Source organism: Anoplopoma fimbria, chromosome 4 (genome assembly GCF_027596085.1).
Source record: "Anoplopoma fimbria isolate UVic2021 breed Golden Eagle Sablefish chromosome 4, Afim_UVic_2022, whole genome shotgun sequence".
Taxonomy (NCBI): Eukaryota; Metazoa; Chordata; class Actinopteri; order Perciformes; family Anoplopomatidae; genus Anoplopoma; species Anoplopoma fimbria.
This window is the reverse complement of record NC_072452.1, coordinates 4582841-4602007: the sequence shown is the minus strand read 5'-3', so window position 1 is coordinate 4602007 and position 19167 is coordinate 4582841. Positions and strand designations below refer to the sequence as shown.

At 40.2% G+C, this 19167-nt stretch overlaps 1 protein-coding gene across 1 annotated transcript in view; it reads right to left on the bottom strand.

Moving 5' to 3' along the window:
- il1rapl2 (interleukin 1 receptor accessory protein-like 2) overlaps positions 1-19167 on the bottom strand; it is a 327856-nt gene that overhangs the window by 53872 nt on the left and 254817 nt on the right. The window contains exon 6 of the mRNA XM_054597719.1: positions 7457-7531. Within this exon, the coding sequence (XP_054453694.1) occupies positions 7457-7531 (75 nt within the window). The remainder of the gene's footprint in view (positions 1-7456; positions 7532-19167) is intronic.

Genomic DNA, 19167 nt, shown 5'->3' with positions numbered 1-19167 from the left:
TGGTGTCTAGCTGATATACATAGTGGAGCATTTAGCAGCTAAAGAGCCACATAAAAAGAGCTTGAAGGAGATTAAATATTGGCCTTTACATTCATCATGTCATCAGAATCACGCCTCATAATGAATTCTGATGTTGTTCCTGGATGTGTCAAAAATCAGCAGGTGATAATATGTCCTCTGATGTGTTTACAGCTTGTTACGCTGCCAATTCTGGCGAGATAAATATGCCAATAATGTTAAAAAATAGCAAACACTTAAAATGATATGGATTTTTTTGTTTCCTGTTTCCTTTAGGTGGCTAAAGTACGTTTTGCTGATGTCTGTTCCTATCCAACCGCTACCTACTGTAATACACTTTGGATAAGTACCTCGTACAACCCGACCTCAAAACTATCCATTTAAGGTGACTGCCTCACTTCCATCACTTGCCCTACCTCCCTTCCAATCTCCCCATCGGTCCCTCCTTCTCAATCACCGATGCTGTTTACCATATTTTTCGAGGCCGCCGTCGACAAATGACAGCGAGGGCCACAGAAAAGAACAGACTCCGTTCTTTATCGTGCTTTTGTAGCAGATCGATCATCCTCTCACCTGTAATTATTTTTTACTTTTGATGCTCTCAACTCTCACTGTCCTTCAGCCCGTTTCTATGACGGCGCCTGGAGAGGTTTCTGTGTGAGTTTGCACACGGATCCGACAGCAAACAGCCTCTGCTGGATGACGTGGTCGATGTGTCGCGTCTCGTGTGTGTTGTGAGTGAACGGAGAGAGTGATGGAGACAGAAACAATGTGTGTGTTGACAGTGATAAAGAGGCAACTCAGATACTTCCATATTGTGATAGTGTTATTGCGTGTGCCCTTCCTTACTTCCTAGCTCCTTTTCCCTAATTGTCCCTTCCTTATTCCTTCCTAGTTTCTTCTTATCTTCTCCCAGTCCACCTCTCTTCTTCCCCTATCTCTTCCACCCCTTCATTCTTTCCTACTTTCATCCATTCCTTGCTTATTCCCTCTTCCCTTGCCTTCACAACTCCTTTCCTCTCTCTGTCTCTTTCTTCTACTTTAGGGCAGCCATCTCTGAATTTCTTGTTTTCTAGTTTCTTCGGTTTTTCTTCTCCTCCAACCTCCTCCTTCCTTTTTCTCTCCATCTTCTCTCCTCCCAACTTATCCTGTACTGTTTCTTTTTCCCCTCAATCCATCTCTGACCTTCTGACTTATGTTCATTTACTTTTAAAGCACCAATTATTCAGGCTTTTTCCTCAAAGACAAGGTTTTTTTATCATACTTAACTGGGAAAGCAAGAAATAAATAAATAAATGAATGAATGGTATTATTTGTATTATTCTTGCAGATAATTTGACACTTTGGAGCCATTGTGCTGCATCATTCCGCTCTGAATTACATGGCAAACACAACCAGGATGAAAAAAATCTGCAATATAAAGACCTCAGCTGCTTTCATTACACCATGCATCCCTCCCAACTCACGTTATCTCCCTGTGACAGTTTGAAAGGGAATAATGACGTGACGCATGGCCACTTTAAGACACATGAATGAAGGGACCGAATGAGCCGAGAGAGGAAGACAAAAGGCGCAGTTCCAGAAATGGAGAGCGGTGAAGGGAGGACGGGCAGATGGAAGGAAAGTGAGATAGAGGCAGACACCTCGCAGGGACACAGGGAGACAGATGTGGAGAGATAAATGTGACGGGGGAGGACGAAGACAGAGATGGACGGAGGGAGAGAGACGAGAGGGGAGGAAGAGGAGGAGACAGAAAGGCTGCCTCTTTATCTCACCCTGCCTTTCACAGCCAGCCTCATCCTGGCACATGATACTGCTGTGCACATGATACTGTGTGTGTGTGTGTGTGTGTGTGTGTGTGTGTGTGTGTGTGTGTGTGTGTGTGTGTGTGTGTGTGTGTGTATATATTGCATGTATGGACTAAACTTGGGCAGCAATAATTAATATTTTCACTCTTAGTCAATCAATCTATAGTTTCTCCAATTATTTTATTAATTATTAAGTCTCATATCATAAAATAGTAAATGTTTATCATAGTTTTAAGTAGGGCAATGTGGAATTCAAACCTTTTGGTTCTGCTTGATGAATGACTAAATAGAATATAAAAAAAACAAAAACGTTATTTGCCAGTTGACTAATTGATAAGGCAATAAATACTCCCAGTCTTAGTCTAAAGGAAGAGTTTGCAATCCGTCTACTAGCCTTGATCGTTGCCATGGTAATTGATGTCCAAATCATTGTTTTAAAAATATATATATAATTATGTATGTACAGACAAGTGTTACAGCGGATCATAAAAGTCATAGCTCGGATCGTATCATGGATCAGAGTCACAGATCGGATCAGCACAAAAGAAAGAAGGGAGCAAATATAACTTTCAGAGATCCCTGATCACGTGACGGCAAAACAACGCCTATACTAATTATCATTCATTGATGATTCATATTGTCAGATACAGATCCCTTTGTTGTTCGATTATAATTATAATTATAATTATAATTATTTTTTGCAGCCGTCCCAAAAATCTGTTCAACTGCTTTGAAGTCTGTAAACCATCCAAAATTATAAATGTTATCATTTTACTTTGTTATAGTCATCTATAGTGTTTTATTTTTGTTGTTATTGATAAAAACACAATTCTTAAATGATAAGCAGAGTTGTATTTGATATGGATTAAAACAAATCCTGTCATTAGTAGTCCTAATGATGTATCATAATCTGTTTAGAGGTATTGTTAATAGCTCATCATTTCCTATCTAATATCTAATTATGTTGTTGTGAAAACATCTCCTTCAAACAACTGGATTTATTCAAGTTTTTCACAAACACTAGATTTTACGAGATTACATTTCAACACATCATTATGTTATAATTTACCTTCACCCAATACTAATTTCCACAAAAAGAGCATGAACGCATCATGATGTAACTGAACGGAACCCAGGTTCGTTTGCCGTTAGTCGTGATGCCATGGTTACCAGCTCTCCTCCAGTTGATTTAAACACGGATTGGTTGTTTACAATCCGTGTTTATATATATATATATATATATATAAAAATATATATATAGAGTGGATATAAAAATCTACATTACAGTGGATTTTGTCAAAGTCTACACACCCCTGTTAAAATGCCAGGTTTTTTGTGATGTAAAAAAACGAGACAAAGATAAATCATGTCCGAACTTTTTCCACCTTTAATGTGACCTGTAACGTGAACAATTCAATTGAAAAACAAACTGAAATCTTTTAGGGGGAAAAAAAACCAAAAAAAAAAACCTTACAATAACCTGGTTGCATAAATATGAACACCCTTCAACTAATACTTTGTTGAAGCACCTTTTGATTTTATTACAGCACTCAGTTTTTTTGGGTAGGAGTCTATTAGCATGGCACATCTTGACTTGGCAATATTTGCCCACTCTTCTTTGCAAAAGAGCTCCAAATCTGTCAGATTGCGAGGGCATCTCCTGTTCACAGCCCTCTGCAGATCCCCCCACAGATGTTCAGTTGGATTCAGGTCTGGGCTCTGGCTGGGCCATTCCAAAACTTTAATCTTCTTCTGGTGAAGCCATGCTTTTGTTGATTTGGATGTATGCTTTGGGTCGTTGTCGTGCTGAAAGGTGAAATTCCTCTTCATCTTTCTAACGGAAGCCTGAAGGTTTTGTGCCAAAATTGACTGGTATTTGGAACTGTTCATAATTCCCTCCACCCTGACTAAGGCCCCGGTTCCAGCTGAAGAAAAGCAGCCCCGAAGCATGATGCTGCCACCACCATGCTTCACTGTGGGTATGGTGTTCTTTGGGTGATGTGCAGTGTTGTTTTTGCGCCAAACATACCTTTTGGAATTATGGCCAAAAAGTTCAACCTTGGTTTCATCAGACCATAGCACATTTTCCCACATGCTTTTGGGAGACTTCATGTAAGTTTTGGCAAAATTTAGCCGGGCTTGGATGTTTTTCTTCGTAAGAAAAGGCTTCCGTCTTGCCACCCCACCCCATAGCCCAAACATAATAGAATAAATATGACTGACATTCAGATCTGAGAGCTCTTGTAAGACAGATCACTGATGGTACATGATGAACCACAGGGATTTGTCGGGCGTGTGACGCATGAAAGGAGTGTTTCACGTTCCCAGTTATTGAATCAAATTGGGTTTAATTCATTAAGTCATGTCGCAATTTATCACGCTTTGGTTTTCTGAGCATTTGCATCACGCTGGTTTGAACATTCACATTCATTCTCACTACGTTCATCAGTCATCTTCGTCGCTTCTGTTCTTCTGGCTCTCACTAAGACAAAATGGCAAATCATTGTTTCAAGCGTGACTAATGCATGAGTTGAACGTGCTTGTGATGTTCTACTGAATAAACTCTTGACATTTCTTTTGTGTATTAATCAAGTGACTTGACTAGTTGTGCCTTGTTTTCAGTCCATGCCTTTATTGTCATCTTTTATTTGTCACTTCCACTCCTCATTTATTTTGATTGAACACATGATTGAAGTTCAGAAACTACAATAATAAGAAATGAATCTGACACAGTAAGACTTTAAACAAATGACAATAATGATAACGTATTTATTGTAAGCCATCTTTAAACTTTCAAAGCGGCTAATAGTACTGCTTTAAAGGCATAATCGTCCTCTGGATGTGCAGATAAATCCTAAAGCACCATTGCTCTTTCCTCAGTACTGTATTTAAAAGAAAATGTTAATACTCATATCACGAATCGATCTTTAATTAAAGCTCTCTTTGTCAGTCTGTTCCCTTCAGCCTGAATCAGTGAAATAACAATCAGCATAATGAATTGTGTTTATAACCCACAGCATTATAAAATAATGGGAAAAGCAGAGGAGAGAATGGGGAGAAAAAAGGGGGAAGAAATGAACAAACAGTTAACAGAGAAAGGAAGACTAAAGGGATGAAGCAGAGGAGAAAAAATGAACAGGTGAAAGTTGAGGAGAAGAAGAAGAAAAGAGTTGAAATAGAGGGAAGTGAACAACATAGCTGTGGTTGCTGGTGTAAATCTCCCCGAGGTTAAAACAAGACGATAATTAAAAATGTACCGAAGGGTCACACTGTGACTGTGTGAGAGAGAGCGTGTACAGTGTGTGCGGCCTTTATTGTTGTGTGTGTGTGTGTGTGTGTGTGTGTGTGTGTGTGTGTGTGTGTGTGTGTGGTGTGTGTGTGTGTGTGTGTGCGTGTGTGGTGCGGGAGGGTGTGGTGCGGGAGGGGGTGAGATTGTGGTGCCCATTAAAAGGTGTCCCTGCTGCAATCAGTGTACACAGGCCTAAGGGCCTATTTGTTACTACATCAATCTGGAGTTAATGGAAACGCACAAACACACACGTATCACGCACACATTCAAACACATTTCTGCCTTCAGTGTTAACATTGTCAGAGAGACCGCTTAACAGCGGGAGACAAACACACACGCATGCACTTGAAAACACACACACACACACACACACACACACACACACACACACACACACACACACACACACACACACACACACACACACACACACACACACACACACACACAGCTGGCGAGGAAGCCAGCCAACCGGGCTCACAGCAGAACACAACACACACACTGTTTAGCACCAGCAAACTCCAGTGAGATCCCTTCAATTTTTTTATTCCTGTCTTATCAGACCTTTCGTGTTGTTTTCAAAGCGGCTTATTGTTTTTTTTTGTTCACGTTCCCCGTAGAAATCTTTCGCTTTCTTGCTCATACTGCTAAAATGACATTTTTGAGCTTGACGCAAACTGCCAATCCAAACTTCCTTTACTCTCTATCTGAAAATCACTAAATAACTAGATTTGAAAATGTCATGGTTTTGACTATCTGGCAGTTCTCATCAGTAGATAAGAAGGCGCTGTAGCGAGTCCTGTGCGGGCTATGCAAATGTTTTAAGGTACAAAGTAAATTGGATTGAGTGCATGTCTGCTCATGAGTCTCTGTTAATCGCTGAGTAGAGGAGAAGAAAGAACAAAAAAGGCAGCAGGACAGGGATGGGTAGAGCAAAGATGGCCTTTGCTGTCCTCCTGCTCCAAGGCCATCTTTGCTCACAGTGACGACCATCTTTTAACCGTCCGACCCAAGTCCCCACATCCCCACCAGCTCCGGGGCTGCTGCTCTGAACATAAACCTGAGTCCCCTATAGACATTACCAACGTCTCTACAGGGTCCAGTAAATGATATCTTCATCAAGACCTTGGTGGTGGTGAGGTGGTACTGACATTTTTCCCCATACACAACCACTACAAAAGAGACGACTGCAAAGGAGGTCAGCCGACACAGTCCGAAGACTGTACTGCCGGCCATGTATCCATTAGAATGACGTCCTTATTGGATGGTTGCACACCTCATGATTTATGTCCAATGTCAATGTTCTGTGCCGATGCAGGAGGTAGAGTGACCTTTATGTAGCGAGGTGGAAAGTAAGGGTGTGGAGGTTGGGCTGGTGGATGGGTGGGTAGTGGATCTGACTGTTAAGTGGTTGACAAGAGTTAATGTTCTGTACCATGCTTGCAGTTATGTCTGAAATATTTGCTGAACCATAACCAATTATTTTAAATGCCCATACCTATTCAACAAAATCAAGTGTTGTTCTTTAACCATACTTTATAGACCATAACATGAACCTAACTAATGTTCTATTCTGGTGCTAATGTGCATAATCTGGGTGCCAAAAAAAGGAGTAGCTCAAGTAACTTTTGGGGGGGTTTGAGGGGGATTACCAACCTTCATTATAATGAATGCAGCTCCATCTTGGAGCATGGTACCCAGTTCTCTTAACATGTCCATGCTCTTTATATAAATCCGTAACAGTTGCACATAAACATGGTTAATTAGGTGTACCTAAGTCAATGCTACTGTAGTTCATATGAGTTTGGACATATGCTATTCTCAGCATTTTGTGTCTACCATAATGCATTTGATATCTGTCAGTCGTCATGCACAGAGGAAGACCTTGTAGTTAGCATCCAAAGTGTTAGCATCAGTGCTAACATTGACAGAAAATCACTATCGTCAAAACTGTGCAGCTCTGGCACGGTGGACAAGAGGCACCTCTCCCATGCACTGGGTTAAGGTGGAATTATATTTATGCATTGAAGGTTTTTGGTGTCACTTTATAGCCTATGCACCTCTATAACAGGACTCCCATTAACCCCCTGCATCAAGTAAAATACCAGCTTTACTGTTCTTTTTTGCCTGAAGGTCACTCTACAGTGGCATTTGAGCTGTCGTGACAGGGCACAAATTGTCCATGGCAGTGTCCCAATAGGGCACACACATGCCATGAAGAAACACCACAGAAATGAGCACTTTGCACCAAAGATGGCAACAGCATTTTAAGGACGAGGACCTTAAGGGTAACCATTTAAACCTGAGAATAAAGAGATAGAGAAGAGCTGTTGGTCCTTACCAGGCGTGATTTCTATCACGGTGTCTTGTCTCTCCGGGGGGAAAAGGACCTTGGGAGGCTGAGTGGTCTGGAGAGCTGTGAGAGAGATGGAGAGAGATGCAGGGGTAAGGTTGATTATCAGGAGTGTGTGAGAGTTTGGTCTTGTGGACACATCATCACATTAAAGGCTCATCATTACCTTGTATCAAAACCCACTTCATTTCTCAACACACACTCATTCATCATATCCATCCAACTATCAAGATGTATTCTATACAGATCCTTGAGAAAGAATTGAGAACTAGGGCTGTGAAAAATCAAATATACACAATTTTTCGGACGAAATACTTTGATTACAGTATTTTGATGAGATTGTAGGGTTGACTGTTGGTGCTTTCACAAATTTTTTTTAACAATGATGTTTTCTGATTATCTTCAGTAAAGGTAAAGTTAAATAATAAAAAAAAAAAGGTATGGTAAATTCCGTAATTTTTACAACCAGGAAAAGATAACACTTATGCCTTATTATGATATCCAAAATCTAAGACGATATCTTGTCTCATGTTACAAAATTGATATAATGACGATATATTACCCAGCCCTAGTTAGAGCTTTGGGTTGTTCATTTCTTAACTGTAGCAATTAGCTGTATGTCAAGATTTTCAATCAAAAACCTAACAGATTTACTTAATATAAGAGCATTTCTGTACTGGATAAAATAATCTGTAGAGGTAGGACGAGGACAGATAGCGCTGGAGTAAAAACAAGAAAGTGACATATAAGGAGGATTGAGATTTGGGTTATCCAGAAAAATGGTTGCAATCTGGCTGTAAATCTTATACAGATTTCATAAGGAAACACTGGGGGAGGGTGCTGGCCTTTGCTCCACCAATCGGTCACTGCCCTGCAGTATCACAAAGACAGATGTAAGAGTCTGGCGATCATTGCCTCTCACACCTACGAGACGCCGCCTCAGCTTCAGAGCTGAACTCTGATGACCAGCAGACGGACAATCTCTGCTTCCACCTGAAGAACCAATCTCAATCTCACCTCGCTGGATTCTGAACACCAATACTCTCTGCTGTCCAACACCTTTTCCACTCACCACCTCTGAGTTTCTTACTATCCTCTGATGTGTTTCACTCCCGTTCTTCTCTTCTCTGAGGGCTGTGTTATTATATATCATGCAATGTGTTCTGTGTCTTAGATTAAGACGTTGAAATCTGGTGTCAGCCAAGTCCTAACAAACATCTGATGATCATATTCAAATACTGATTTAACAAGACTCATGAAATGGACACAGTAGTGAAGATGATTGGTATTTTGTTGTGCGTTCCCTTAAAGAGCAATTTTGATGAGATATTGCTTTTATCTTGAAGCAGCACAGAAATGAACAATGCTATATCTTAGCCATGCTAGCAGTATGGCTTTATGGTCCCTGGGCTGGCAATGTCAGTCTGTTGGTTGCTTGATTCACAGATTCGGTTCACCTACATGATGGTTTGCCAAATTTTCTCCAGACATTCATGGTCCCCAGATGATGAATCCTAATAACTTCGGCATTTCCCTGACGTTTTTCGTCAAGCGCAACACTGAGGTTAACATTGGTTTTAAATGTTTTCAGAACTATTGATTGGATTAAAGACATTTACGTTTCCCTCCACAATGAATTGTAACATCAGTTGAAAATGTAGGGTGCCTAACCTTCTAGGAGGCAGCCACTGTTGTTTAGAACGGACAGTCGCCTCTCCGACTCGCCCATAGCTGTCTGTAGCACCTCACAGGATTCTGATTGGTCTGAACACTGGTGGTCCGGACACAAACGCATTACTTGAATACTGACAAGATGTTTGTTCGCAGGAATCCAGCTGTCTTGCAAGGTAAGGAGGGGAGACCTGTGCTCAAGCTCGAGGATAAAGGATGCAGCACTTGCATTGATTTGAAAGTGCGACACTGATAATGATGGGTCAGTATCTCCTAACTGTTCTCTGATTAAATATGGGTCCACAAATATGTCATTTCCTGTATGTGTCCAACACTAACAACCACAGTAACAAAGCTCAGAACTGTCGGATCGTACGTCGGTGAGACTGATTTGACTCTCACAGAACCATCAGTTTCCAGCATCCTCATGCTTGTAGCAATAAAGCATTGGTAAATTCACTGTGAGCTCCCTGCTAGACACCAAACAGCAGGGAGACAGAGTTTGCGAATAGCTGGTGAGCATGGTTGAGAATTCAAAGTCGGATATTTCCCTCAGGAGTTGGTGTAAACCAAAAGAGAGCTTAAAGAACTCACATTCATCAGTTGGACACAAACGCAACTCCAAATAAATGCTAATGTTGCTCCGTTGGATGTTTAAATAGGCAACTGTTTGTTTGCGTGTTCATTTCAGAAGTAAGTAAGCACAGTCTTCGGAGGTGCTTCCACAACTCTTTCATTACTCAGATTTTAAGAGGAAACAAGAATCAAGTGTCACCTTGTACCCCGGTAACCCTGTCAATACCTCTATCACTCCATCCCTCTCTCCGTATCTCTGATAAGACTGATAGTTTCATTTGCATTCTGAAGGGACCGCTGCACTCTTTTGAGATTAATGAGACAACCCTTCACCTAGACCGACTCCTCTCCTGTTCTGTCCTCTATTCCCACCCTACACCTTTTCCTTTCCTTTCGTCTCTCCTTCGTCACTTTTTCTCTCGCCATTGTCATTTAGGCTTTTAGTTGTTGCGGTCTCCTAAAGCAAAAGTAAACATGTGCGCATAATCATATGAAATGTAAAAAGGTTTGTCTGTTTTCCTTTCAAAGCAGTCCAGGCTTGTTATTTTGGAAAATGTGGTTTGAAGCTTTAATTACACGGCAGAACATGCTGAGTGACTTTTTTTTTTATGATTTAAAGCTGGGTTTAGTGTCATATCTGTTGGATGCACTCAGATGTATTTTCCCCTGCACCTGCCTTGTATTTTGGGTGACTCATTGTGAACATTGCTGCGTCAAAGTGAGAAGGAGGCACAGTAGGAGCTATGTCAGGGGTGATTAAATGGTGGTGCAGTGCGTCTCTTCTACATACATCCGTGTCTTTACCATGTGACACTCCTAACAGATCCTACTGGTAAGCCTGAATCATTGTTCTGTGTTCAAGATAGGGCTTGTTGAAGTACAGAAAGTCTCTCAGCAGAAAAGGAAATTCTAAGAAAAATGAAAACCTGAATACAAATCTGAATATCAAAAGGTGTGTTTGTGGTTCTACTGCATCTGCACCAAAGCACCACACAGCAGGGAGACAGAGTTAGGGAAACATAGTCGAGAATTGAGCTCAAGAGCCAGATATTTTCCTCAAGACTTGATGAAGACCAAAACAGAGCTTAAAGGCGAGTGAATATTGGACTCGCATTCATTAGGTGGACACAAACAAAACTCCAAATGAATACTAATGTTAATCTGCCGGATGTGTAAAGAGGAAAACTGTTTGCTAGCATGTTCTGTACAAGTGAAAGAAGTTCCTCCAGTCGAAGTGTCATAGGACAAGACACTGAACCCCGGATTACTTCCAAAGGTGTGTGAATGATAATTCTAGATCCTGAGCAGGTGGCACCTTGTATGGCAGCCTCTGCCATTAGTGTATGGATGTGGGTGCCAATCGGTTAATGTTGACGAGAAATGTAAAGCACTTTGAGTAGTCTGAAGACTAGAGATGTGTCATATAAACGCAAGTCCATTTACCATTTATGTTGAGACTGGATGCTTGTATCTCTACTGGCCTCACGATTGGATAACAATGCCCCTGTCGACTAATCTAATCCACAATGATTCCCGATGCATCCTCAATTTTCTTCAAATCTTCATCAATTAATACAAGCAGTCAGATAAATCTGACATTAAAAACATGCATTTTTTAATAAGAGTTTCCATGTGACCAACCTCAGAACAATACAGAAACAAAACATAAATTATTCTGCAAGTCTGCTCTTATCAACAAAAATAAGATTTGAGCTCAGAGATAGGGCGGTTCTTGAATGCCTATGGCATTTCACACTGCATGAATTAGCCTAGCGGCCTTACTCATAGCTCCTCTTGTCTTAGGTGGTTTAAATCACTGCATCTCCCAGAAGAACAACACCACAGTTGGATTTCAGCCTACATGCATGGTTTTACAGCCCAGCTTTGTTGAAACAGAGCATCTTATACTGGTAGCGAGAGCAACACATTGCAGAGTTTTTGAATGCAGTCTTTCCGCACAAAGTTCTGCCCTCAATTAAACACAGAGAAATCAAAATAGAGGAGAGACATGACAGCAAAATGCAATAAAGACCTCTAGTTGGGACCAGTGACAACCATTACTTTCACAAAGTCTGAATTTGTATCCTCGGAATCAGGTTATTTTTGGAGACCAAGTAGCCAGAAGTAGAACCTTACAATCAAAATGCAAGGGTCCAGAATGGTGACAGCAGCAAAATGTGAAAAGAACATTTATTGCCAAAGCACATCAGAAGTCAGACGTAGATACAGTGTTTTTTCATGTGGGCCCACAACACATCCTATTTGTGTCAGGGCAAAAGACAAAGGTCAACTCAGACCTTATGTGTTCTACATCCTAATTGTATAAACTGATCAGACAAACTAATTACCAAGAACACATTACAGAGACAGCAGTGGTCTCAGGGCAGTGCTGCCTCATATGCTTTTTGTTGAAAAAAGGTCAAATGAGATTTGACCTTTTCCAGTAAGCTAGCGCGCTGCCGTCCAGCACATTAAGTCAGGAGAGCAATAATCACTCGACAGACCTCAGACAGAGTTGTCAAAGTTTGCTGTGAGTGATTATCTTCTTCTGCAAATCATTACAGTGGATATAAATCTAGCACTGCCTTGAACTTAAAGGTGTGTGTGTGTGTGTGTGTGTGTGTGTGTGTGTGTGTGTATGTGCATGTGAGTCATCAGATATGAACTTATATGAGCCCAAGGAAGTTCAGAAAGTAATTTGAGTGACTTTTCTGTGATTCAAGAACAGGTCGCCGCTATCTGAATCATCCTGATCTGATCATTTTCAGCTCACCAGGTGCTCCAAGTAGATTAAAAACAAACACTGTCTTATTGCGGTCTTTATCTCCTCAGATGGAATGAACTCAGTTTGTGTGTCCAACCAAATGTGACCTTTTGTTACATTTCCATTTTGACATCTCACTTACTGACAGTAAGAGTCACAACTCTGGGAACTTTCCTATCACAAAAGAGCAGAAGAGGACATTCGTTAACATTTAAAGCTATATTTAAAATGATGTCATTTTATTCTCTATGATGTGAATTATTCCTGCTGTGTGGTCTTGGATGTTGTATACTGCAAATGGAATGACCTCTTTAATGATCACTTCATTTTGACCTTTTCTGCTTTCTGTCCAGTGAAATCAACAAACACTTTGTGTCTCATCTGACCTATGACACATTTGATTTTATTTTTATTTTTATTTTCGAAAGACATTTTGTATAAACTCATTGAGTAACTGTTGTCGATCTAAATATATTTTGTCATAACTGATTAGTATGCTGGAGAATGAAAAACACTGGTCAGTAATGGTTCAGGTTTACAAAAACTAAGTTATGTTTGTTTGTTTGCATCTTTGATGTTTAGCAAACGTGTGGGACGATTTCTGTCCCTAGAAAATTATTTCAAAAGTTGAAAGTTCTAAATAAAAATACTGCTCCGTATACTAGCAGTGTACCCCAGAGAGTACCTTTAAAGGGACATTACGTTACTTTTAAAATAAGATTTTAAGATTTTATTTTTTTTCTTAAGTAAAAACAGCAGTGAAAACTTTCATCCCTCTAAAAATTTGAGGGGGGAAATAAAACTAGCAGAAGAAGTATAAATTAGCATAAAATGGTCATGGGAAACATTTTTTATTGAGGTAAACAAACCTCAAAACTGTACTGTAAGCCTGCAAATTTCCCCGCTGCGGGACTAATAAAGGATTATCTTATCTTATCTTATCTTATACTGTATTTTAGTAAGCAGACATTTAAAACTTGGAGTAAACAACACTGCCAGTCATGTGTTCTCTTAAAAACAACAGTGAAAACTGCGTATATTGTGTGCTGTTCAGTGTGCATAATCAGATATATTATATTCTGTATATCAAATTGATTTGACCTTTTGGGGAAAATATGAAATGTCTGGTGGGGCAAAAAAGCGGGAGACATTTATGTTTATTCCTGATACACTTGTATGTCATGCCCTATTCACAGTATGGCTCATTCATTCCTGTCAGGACCCACTTAATTATTATTTATTTCATATTTCTTTGGTGCAAATCTGTCACTCTGATGGTGGAATCCCAAGAGTAATTTAAATAATTTCACTGGTTTGGTGCAAGGCGAATCACTAGTGACAGTGCCCTTTTAGAGTGTACCGAGTGAAGCTCTGATGTTAAACAGATAAATAAACGAGAGATTTTATCAACCAGTCATGAATATAGTTTGGTGGCTTTCTTTGCTATCCTTGTATGTCTGTCATTTCTCTCTGTATCCCTCATATCCATAGTCATCACTTCACTTTCATTTTCTATAGCTCCCTCTTCCTACGTTCAACTTGTTTTCTTGTCTCTTTATACCGTAGGACCTTGAAGGCAGCAGAGCAGATCAAGGGGCGGTAAATATTTGACAATTTTATACTAGTTTAAGATATTTCAAGTGACTTTATACCCAGCGCTCTGTCACCACTGCTACAATATGCTCACAGTGCATGCATAAGACTGTGTGTTTTCTTTTCTGTCTGTGTGTGTGCGTCCTCTTCTTTACAAGTGTGAGTTTCTGTGTGTGTATTTGTGAATCATTCACCCCCTTTAAAGGGAAGGGGAGGCAACGTGTCATTAAAATCAAACAGTCAGAAGTGTGAATCCGTTTTTTTGTGTGTGTGAATGTGTGTGTGTGTGTGTGTGTGTGTGTGTGTGTGTGTGTGTGTGTGTGTGTGTGTGTGTGTGTAGAGTGGGACTGTACATGTGCTGTTAGCCAGCAGCATGTACCCACAGATATGCAACATGCAATATCCACGTGTCTGCATGCATGTTTTACTCTGTGACTCCGTGTCTGTATGTCTGTGTGTGTGTGTGTGTGTGTGTGTGTGTGTGTGTGTGTGTGTGTGTGTGTGTGTATACACGTGTCAAGTATGCATATTTATCTTCAGTGATAGATTCTATTGGAGTTGTGAGTCAGCTGAAGTGAGCTGTCTCCCTTTATGAATGGGAGTTTGCTCAGTAAACCGCCTCGTTTCTTTCTTGATGGACAAAAAGTCATTGATGTGTTTGAGTAGATCATCTGCTCTCTTTTACGTTGAGTAGTAAACACAAGAGGCAAACAGGAAACAGAGGAGGATAATGTTCCTCCCCACCAGATGAAGCCTTGAAATCTGTGACTTGTATGGAAGAATTGTAGAAAATATAAATCATGGAAAATCCAATGTATAACATTTTAAACTGGCACACTGGTAGTTTAACCAGCTACTAATAACATTTGTAAATGCCCACTCATCCGCATGCCATATCACCTATTTAACAGCCATTGGCAGATAGTCGGCCTGTTATTTATGATAGTTTGAGTTCTTTCCCCACCTGCATTCAGCGAAGACCCGCCCTACTCTGGAACTGATTGGTTAATTCTTGTCGCCTTCATTGCAACGTTTGTTCATTTTATTGCTGTTGAGCAAGATTGGTGAAAGGTTGGCAAGGGTACTGATTTGAACTCAGCTGTGGATGATTCATAAGGATAGCAGCCTTCTTTAAAGAGCTCTCATATATCATTACAACATATTGATTATGGAAGATTTCTTTTTTTTTTTTAAATATTGCTCTGCACATTGCCTGGATGAATCCATTGGAGATAAGTTGTGATGTGGTGTTATGATTAAACTTGCTGTTAATTTAATGTTGATAGAGCACACTGAAAAGTACCTACGGAGTAGATTCAAGGCAGAAGTATAAACCGGCCTTTAGTGGTGAACCACTTTACAGCTGTAGTTCCAAAGCCACATCCATTGTAACTTTAACAATCCAGAATGTGTCACTGTGCCAAAGGCTTCTGCAAATCAGGCAATTACTATACCAACATAAACTATGAAGACTGACCTTTCAGTGACAAAAAGTTGTCATTGGCCTGAGACTTATTGATTGGAGATTAAATGTCATGGATGCTATGCAGTCAATGTATAAAACGAACCATTTTTTCTATATTTCCAAACATTTTCAAACATGGCAAGGCATCCTATAGGTTTATAACATGATTGGTAATCAATTAATAATACAAATGACCTGCATTGTCTTGCCACCTGCGTATATATATATATATATATATATATATATATATATATATATATATATATATATATATTTAGGTCACCATCTTGTGGTTAATTAAAAATGTATCAATCCAGCCCCAAAAAACCCAAACCAACCAAAAATCAAATTCTAATTAAATTACCCCAAAAATCTATCATTTTTCAGTGATAGCACGTTTAGTTTATGCGTTTTAAACGCTTTACTTTTCAGAAGCAATAAGATTACCTAGTTGCTTATTGGTTCGTCAGATTCTGTCTCCTAATAGTGTTATTGTGTTCTGTAATCAGAATTTTCAATAATTGTTTTTTTCTTTCCCACATACATCAAACCACACGGCACTTTGAAAAACACCACTGGAGGCACAAGTACTGTTTCCCTTTACATAAAAGGTCTGTCCTGAATGGAAGTGTCTGAACTCTTTAATGCAGTTCGTATTGTTGCTTTGATCAAATGACAAGGAAAATCCAAGGTGTCACAGACTTTAGAGCAGATTTCTTTGTATGCAAAAAGAGGCGGGTAGCTGACCAAACATCAGAAGTCTAACTGTGCTTAACTCTAGGTTTAATTTTACCCAACAGAGGTGAAAAACTGGAAGTGAACGCTCATGAATGACTTCTGTTTGATTTGCCAGCTGGTTTCATTACAGATTCTCTCGACCTTTCTCTGGCCCTGTTGTAAGCATCATCACTCCTTTGGGAAGAGTAACCCTTGTTATTAAAATCCACTGATTTCATATCCAAGTCTCTCTCAGAGAAGCAAATTATTTGCAATCTGTAGGAATTGGTGTACCAGAAATATCGATAACGTTAATGATGCCTGTACATATAACTCAATAAAGGCTGATCTTCAAAAATCAAAAAATCAAAATGAGGAATGAAGGCTCTTGTAAGCAGAAAGCTGAATCATAGCAAAGATGATGCAAGTCCAGCTTTATGGTAATGTCATTATGAGGATCTGCTGTTGTGTGAAATATACATCAGGCTACTTCTGATGCAACAACAACTCTATGGAGAGCCAGAGCCCGAGGGTGAAGCACACAGTGTGAAGCAAGTGTGTGTGTGTGTGTGTGTGTGTGTGTGTGTGTGTGTGTGTGTGTGTGTGTGTGTGTGTGTGTGAGAGAGATCAATGGGCCTTAATGTGAGCCTGGTGCAAGCACTGAAGTGGGGGAAACATTAAACCAAAGTACAACTCTTTTTTCTCACACACACACACACACACACACACACACACACACACACACACACACACACACACACACACACACACACACACACACACACACACACACACACTCAGGCATATGCATTGTAGATCATTATCACCGAGGCCATCTGCTCCGGAGCAATGCCACACTGGAGGGACACCCTGACAGAGGAAACAAGCGCTCTCCCTTAACTCTGCACATAGAGCCGAGTGATTGAAGACATGAATTAAAAATGAAGGGTTCTGCAGGGAGGGGAGCAGGGTTTGCAGAGGAAGAAGAACAACACTTGATGAGCTTGGATGTGACAGGTAGCAGGTGAGCAAAGTGAAAAGGCTAAAACGCACAGAGTGGCACTTTAAAGTGTTTGGAGAGGTGGTAAAATCAGGATGTAATATCATATTGCAAAGTCTCGCAGACAGAATGGCACCTGGTCATGTGTGTTTGTTTGTTAAAGCTGAGAAAAGCATATAATTATTTAAAAAAAAAAAGGGCAAATCAAGCAAGGGGAGGATGTCAATGTTTTTCTTTTAAATCTAATTTATATTTTGAGGAAATCGGTTATTATGAGATTTATTTTTTTCAACCTTTAGACAGTTTTTGAAAATATGGACTCATCTCTGTATCCTAAAGGTTAGAAACTGAGAGTGTTAAAGTTCTAACACTTATTGATGAGTTCATTTAAATGAGGAATCTAAACCTGGAAGTTTTCCTCTGTGGACTGTTAAAACAGATAAAAAAAGAATGGGACTTCTTTAAATGGAAGAATAACTTATAGATTTAATGTATTTTGTATAACATCATATCATTAAAGAAGTTACCTCGAGACACTTTTCATAAAGCAGGTGTAGATCTTACTCGTTACTCTCTAACAAATGGAGCTCGTCTTTTATTTTCATCAAAACATGAATACATTAAACGAAACGCCGTCACAATGAAAAGCTTCTGCGGCAGAATCGCCAAATGGATTCTCTCGTTTCAAATCTCATTTCATCAGACAGGAAATGCACTTAATGCATAGGAGCGCAATCCTGGCGCGCCGATGAGTCTCAATAGAAGATAAAATGCTCTTCCGATGATCACAATGAAAAATCCATTAGGCTGTGACCCCAGAGATCTCCCTCCATGTCACCGGCTCAAACACCCCCACGGGGCAGATGTGAAGTGACACTGTGAGAGCAGCGCAAAGACGTGACATGAAAGGAAAAAGATGGAGGAAATCAAGATGAGATAGATAGGCAAAGGAGTAGATATGATACATCCAGTACCGGCGGACTACATCCTTAAGAGGCACAGCAGGAAGTGCTGCCGCTCTGTCTCCGAGACGCCACCACCTCACTAGAGAGTGTGTAGTTAGTGGTTATAATTAGTTGATTTAAATCAGTTCAGGGACCCTCACCTAACTGCCGCCGGTCCCACCGACAGCATGGATGGGAACGCACACTATTTCCAGTGTAGGGGCTGGGTGGGGTGGGGGTGGGGGGGGGGGAGCTCAACCACCCGTGGAGATTCAGCTAATGATCTTCCTGCTATCTGTAGGCTACGGAGCTCATTCTACCTCTCATTCACTGAGCCTCATGTCGAAGAAGACATATAAGTGGCAAGAAAAGCGTCAACTTTGAGGTACTTTCTTAAATGGCTGCAGTCCAACACACACACACACACACACACACACACACACGCACGCACACACACACACACACACACACACACACACACACACACACACACACACACACACACACACACACACACACAGAGAGTGCTACAACTGTTTGAAAATGTATTAATATTAAGCATCTCACATGTTTATATTGCACCAACTTTACCTTGGACTGCTCTTTAATCCCCCCCCCCAAAATACACTTGCTTTGCTCTATAGCTCAATTTTTCCCTTGATATTATGTAGAATATATGTATAGTATGGACATAGGGCAGTGTGTTTGTAATTTTGTCATAAGTGAATGTGTCACAGCAGTTTCTTTGCTGGCTAATATTCTGAAATTTCAATAAAATAAAAATACGTGTAAAATAGCCGATGACTTAATGTACAGGTATGAGTTTGTACTTTTCATTATCACTAAAGTAGTATTAATGTTACTGAAAATATCACAAAAACTTCAATCATGACTGTCATCATTATAGCTGCCATCCCTTCAACACTACTACCTCTGCTTTACTGCTGCAATACACCTTTTCTTCTCCCT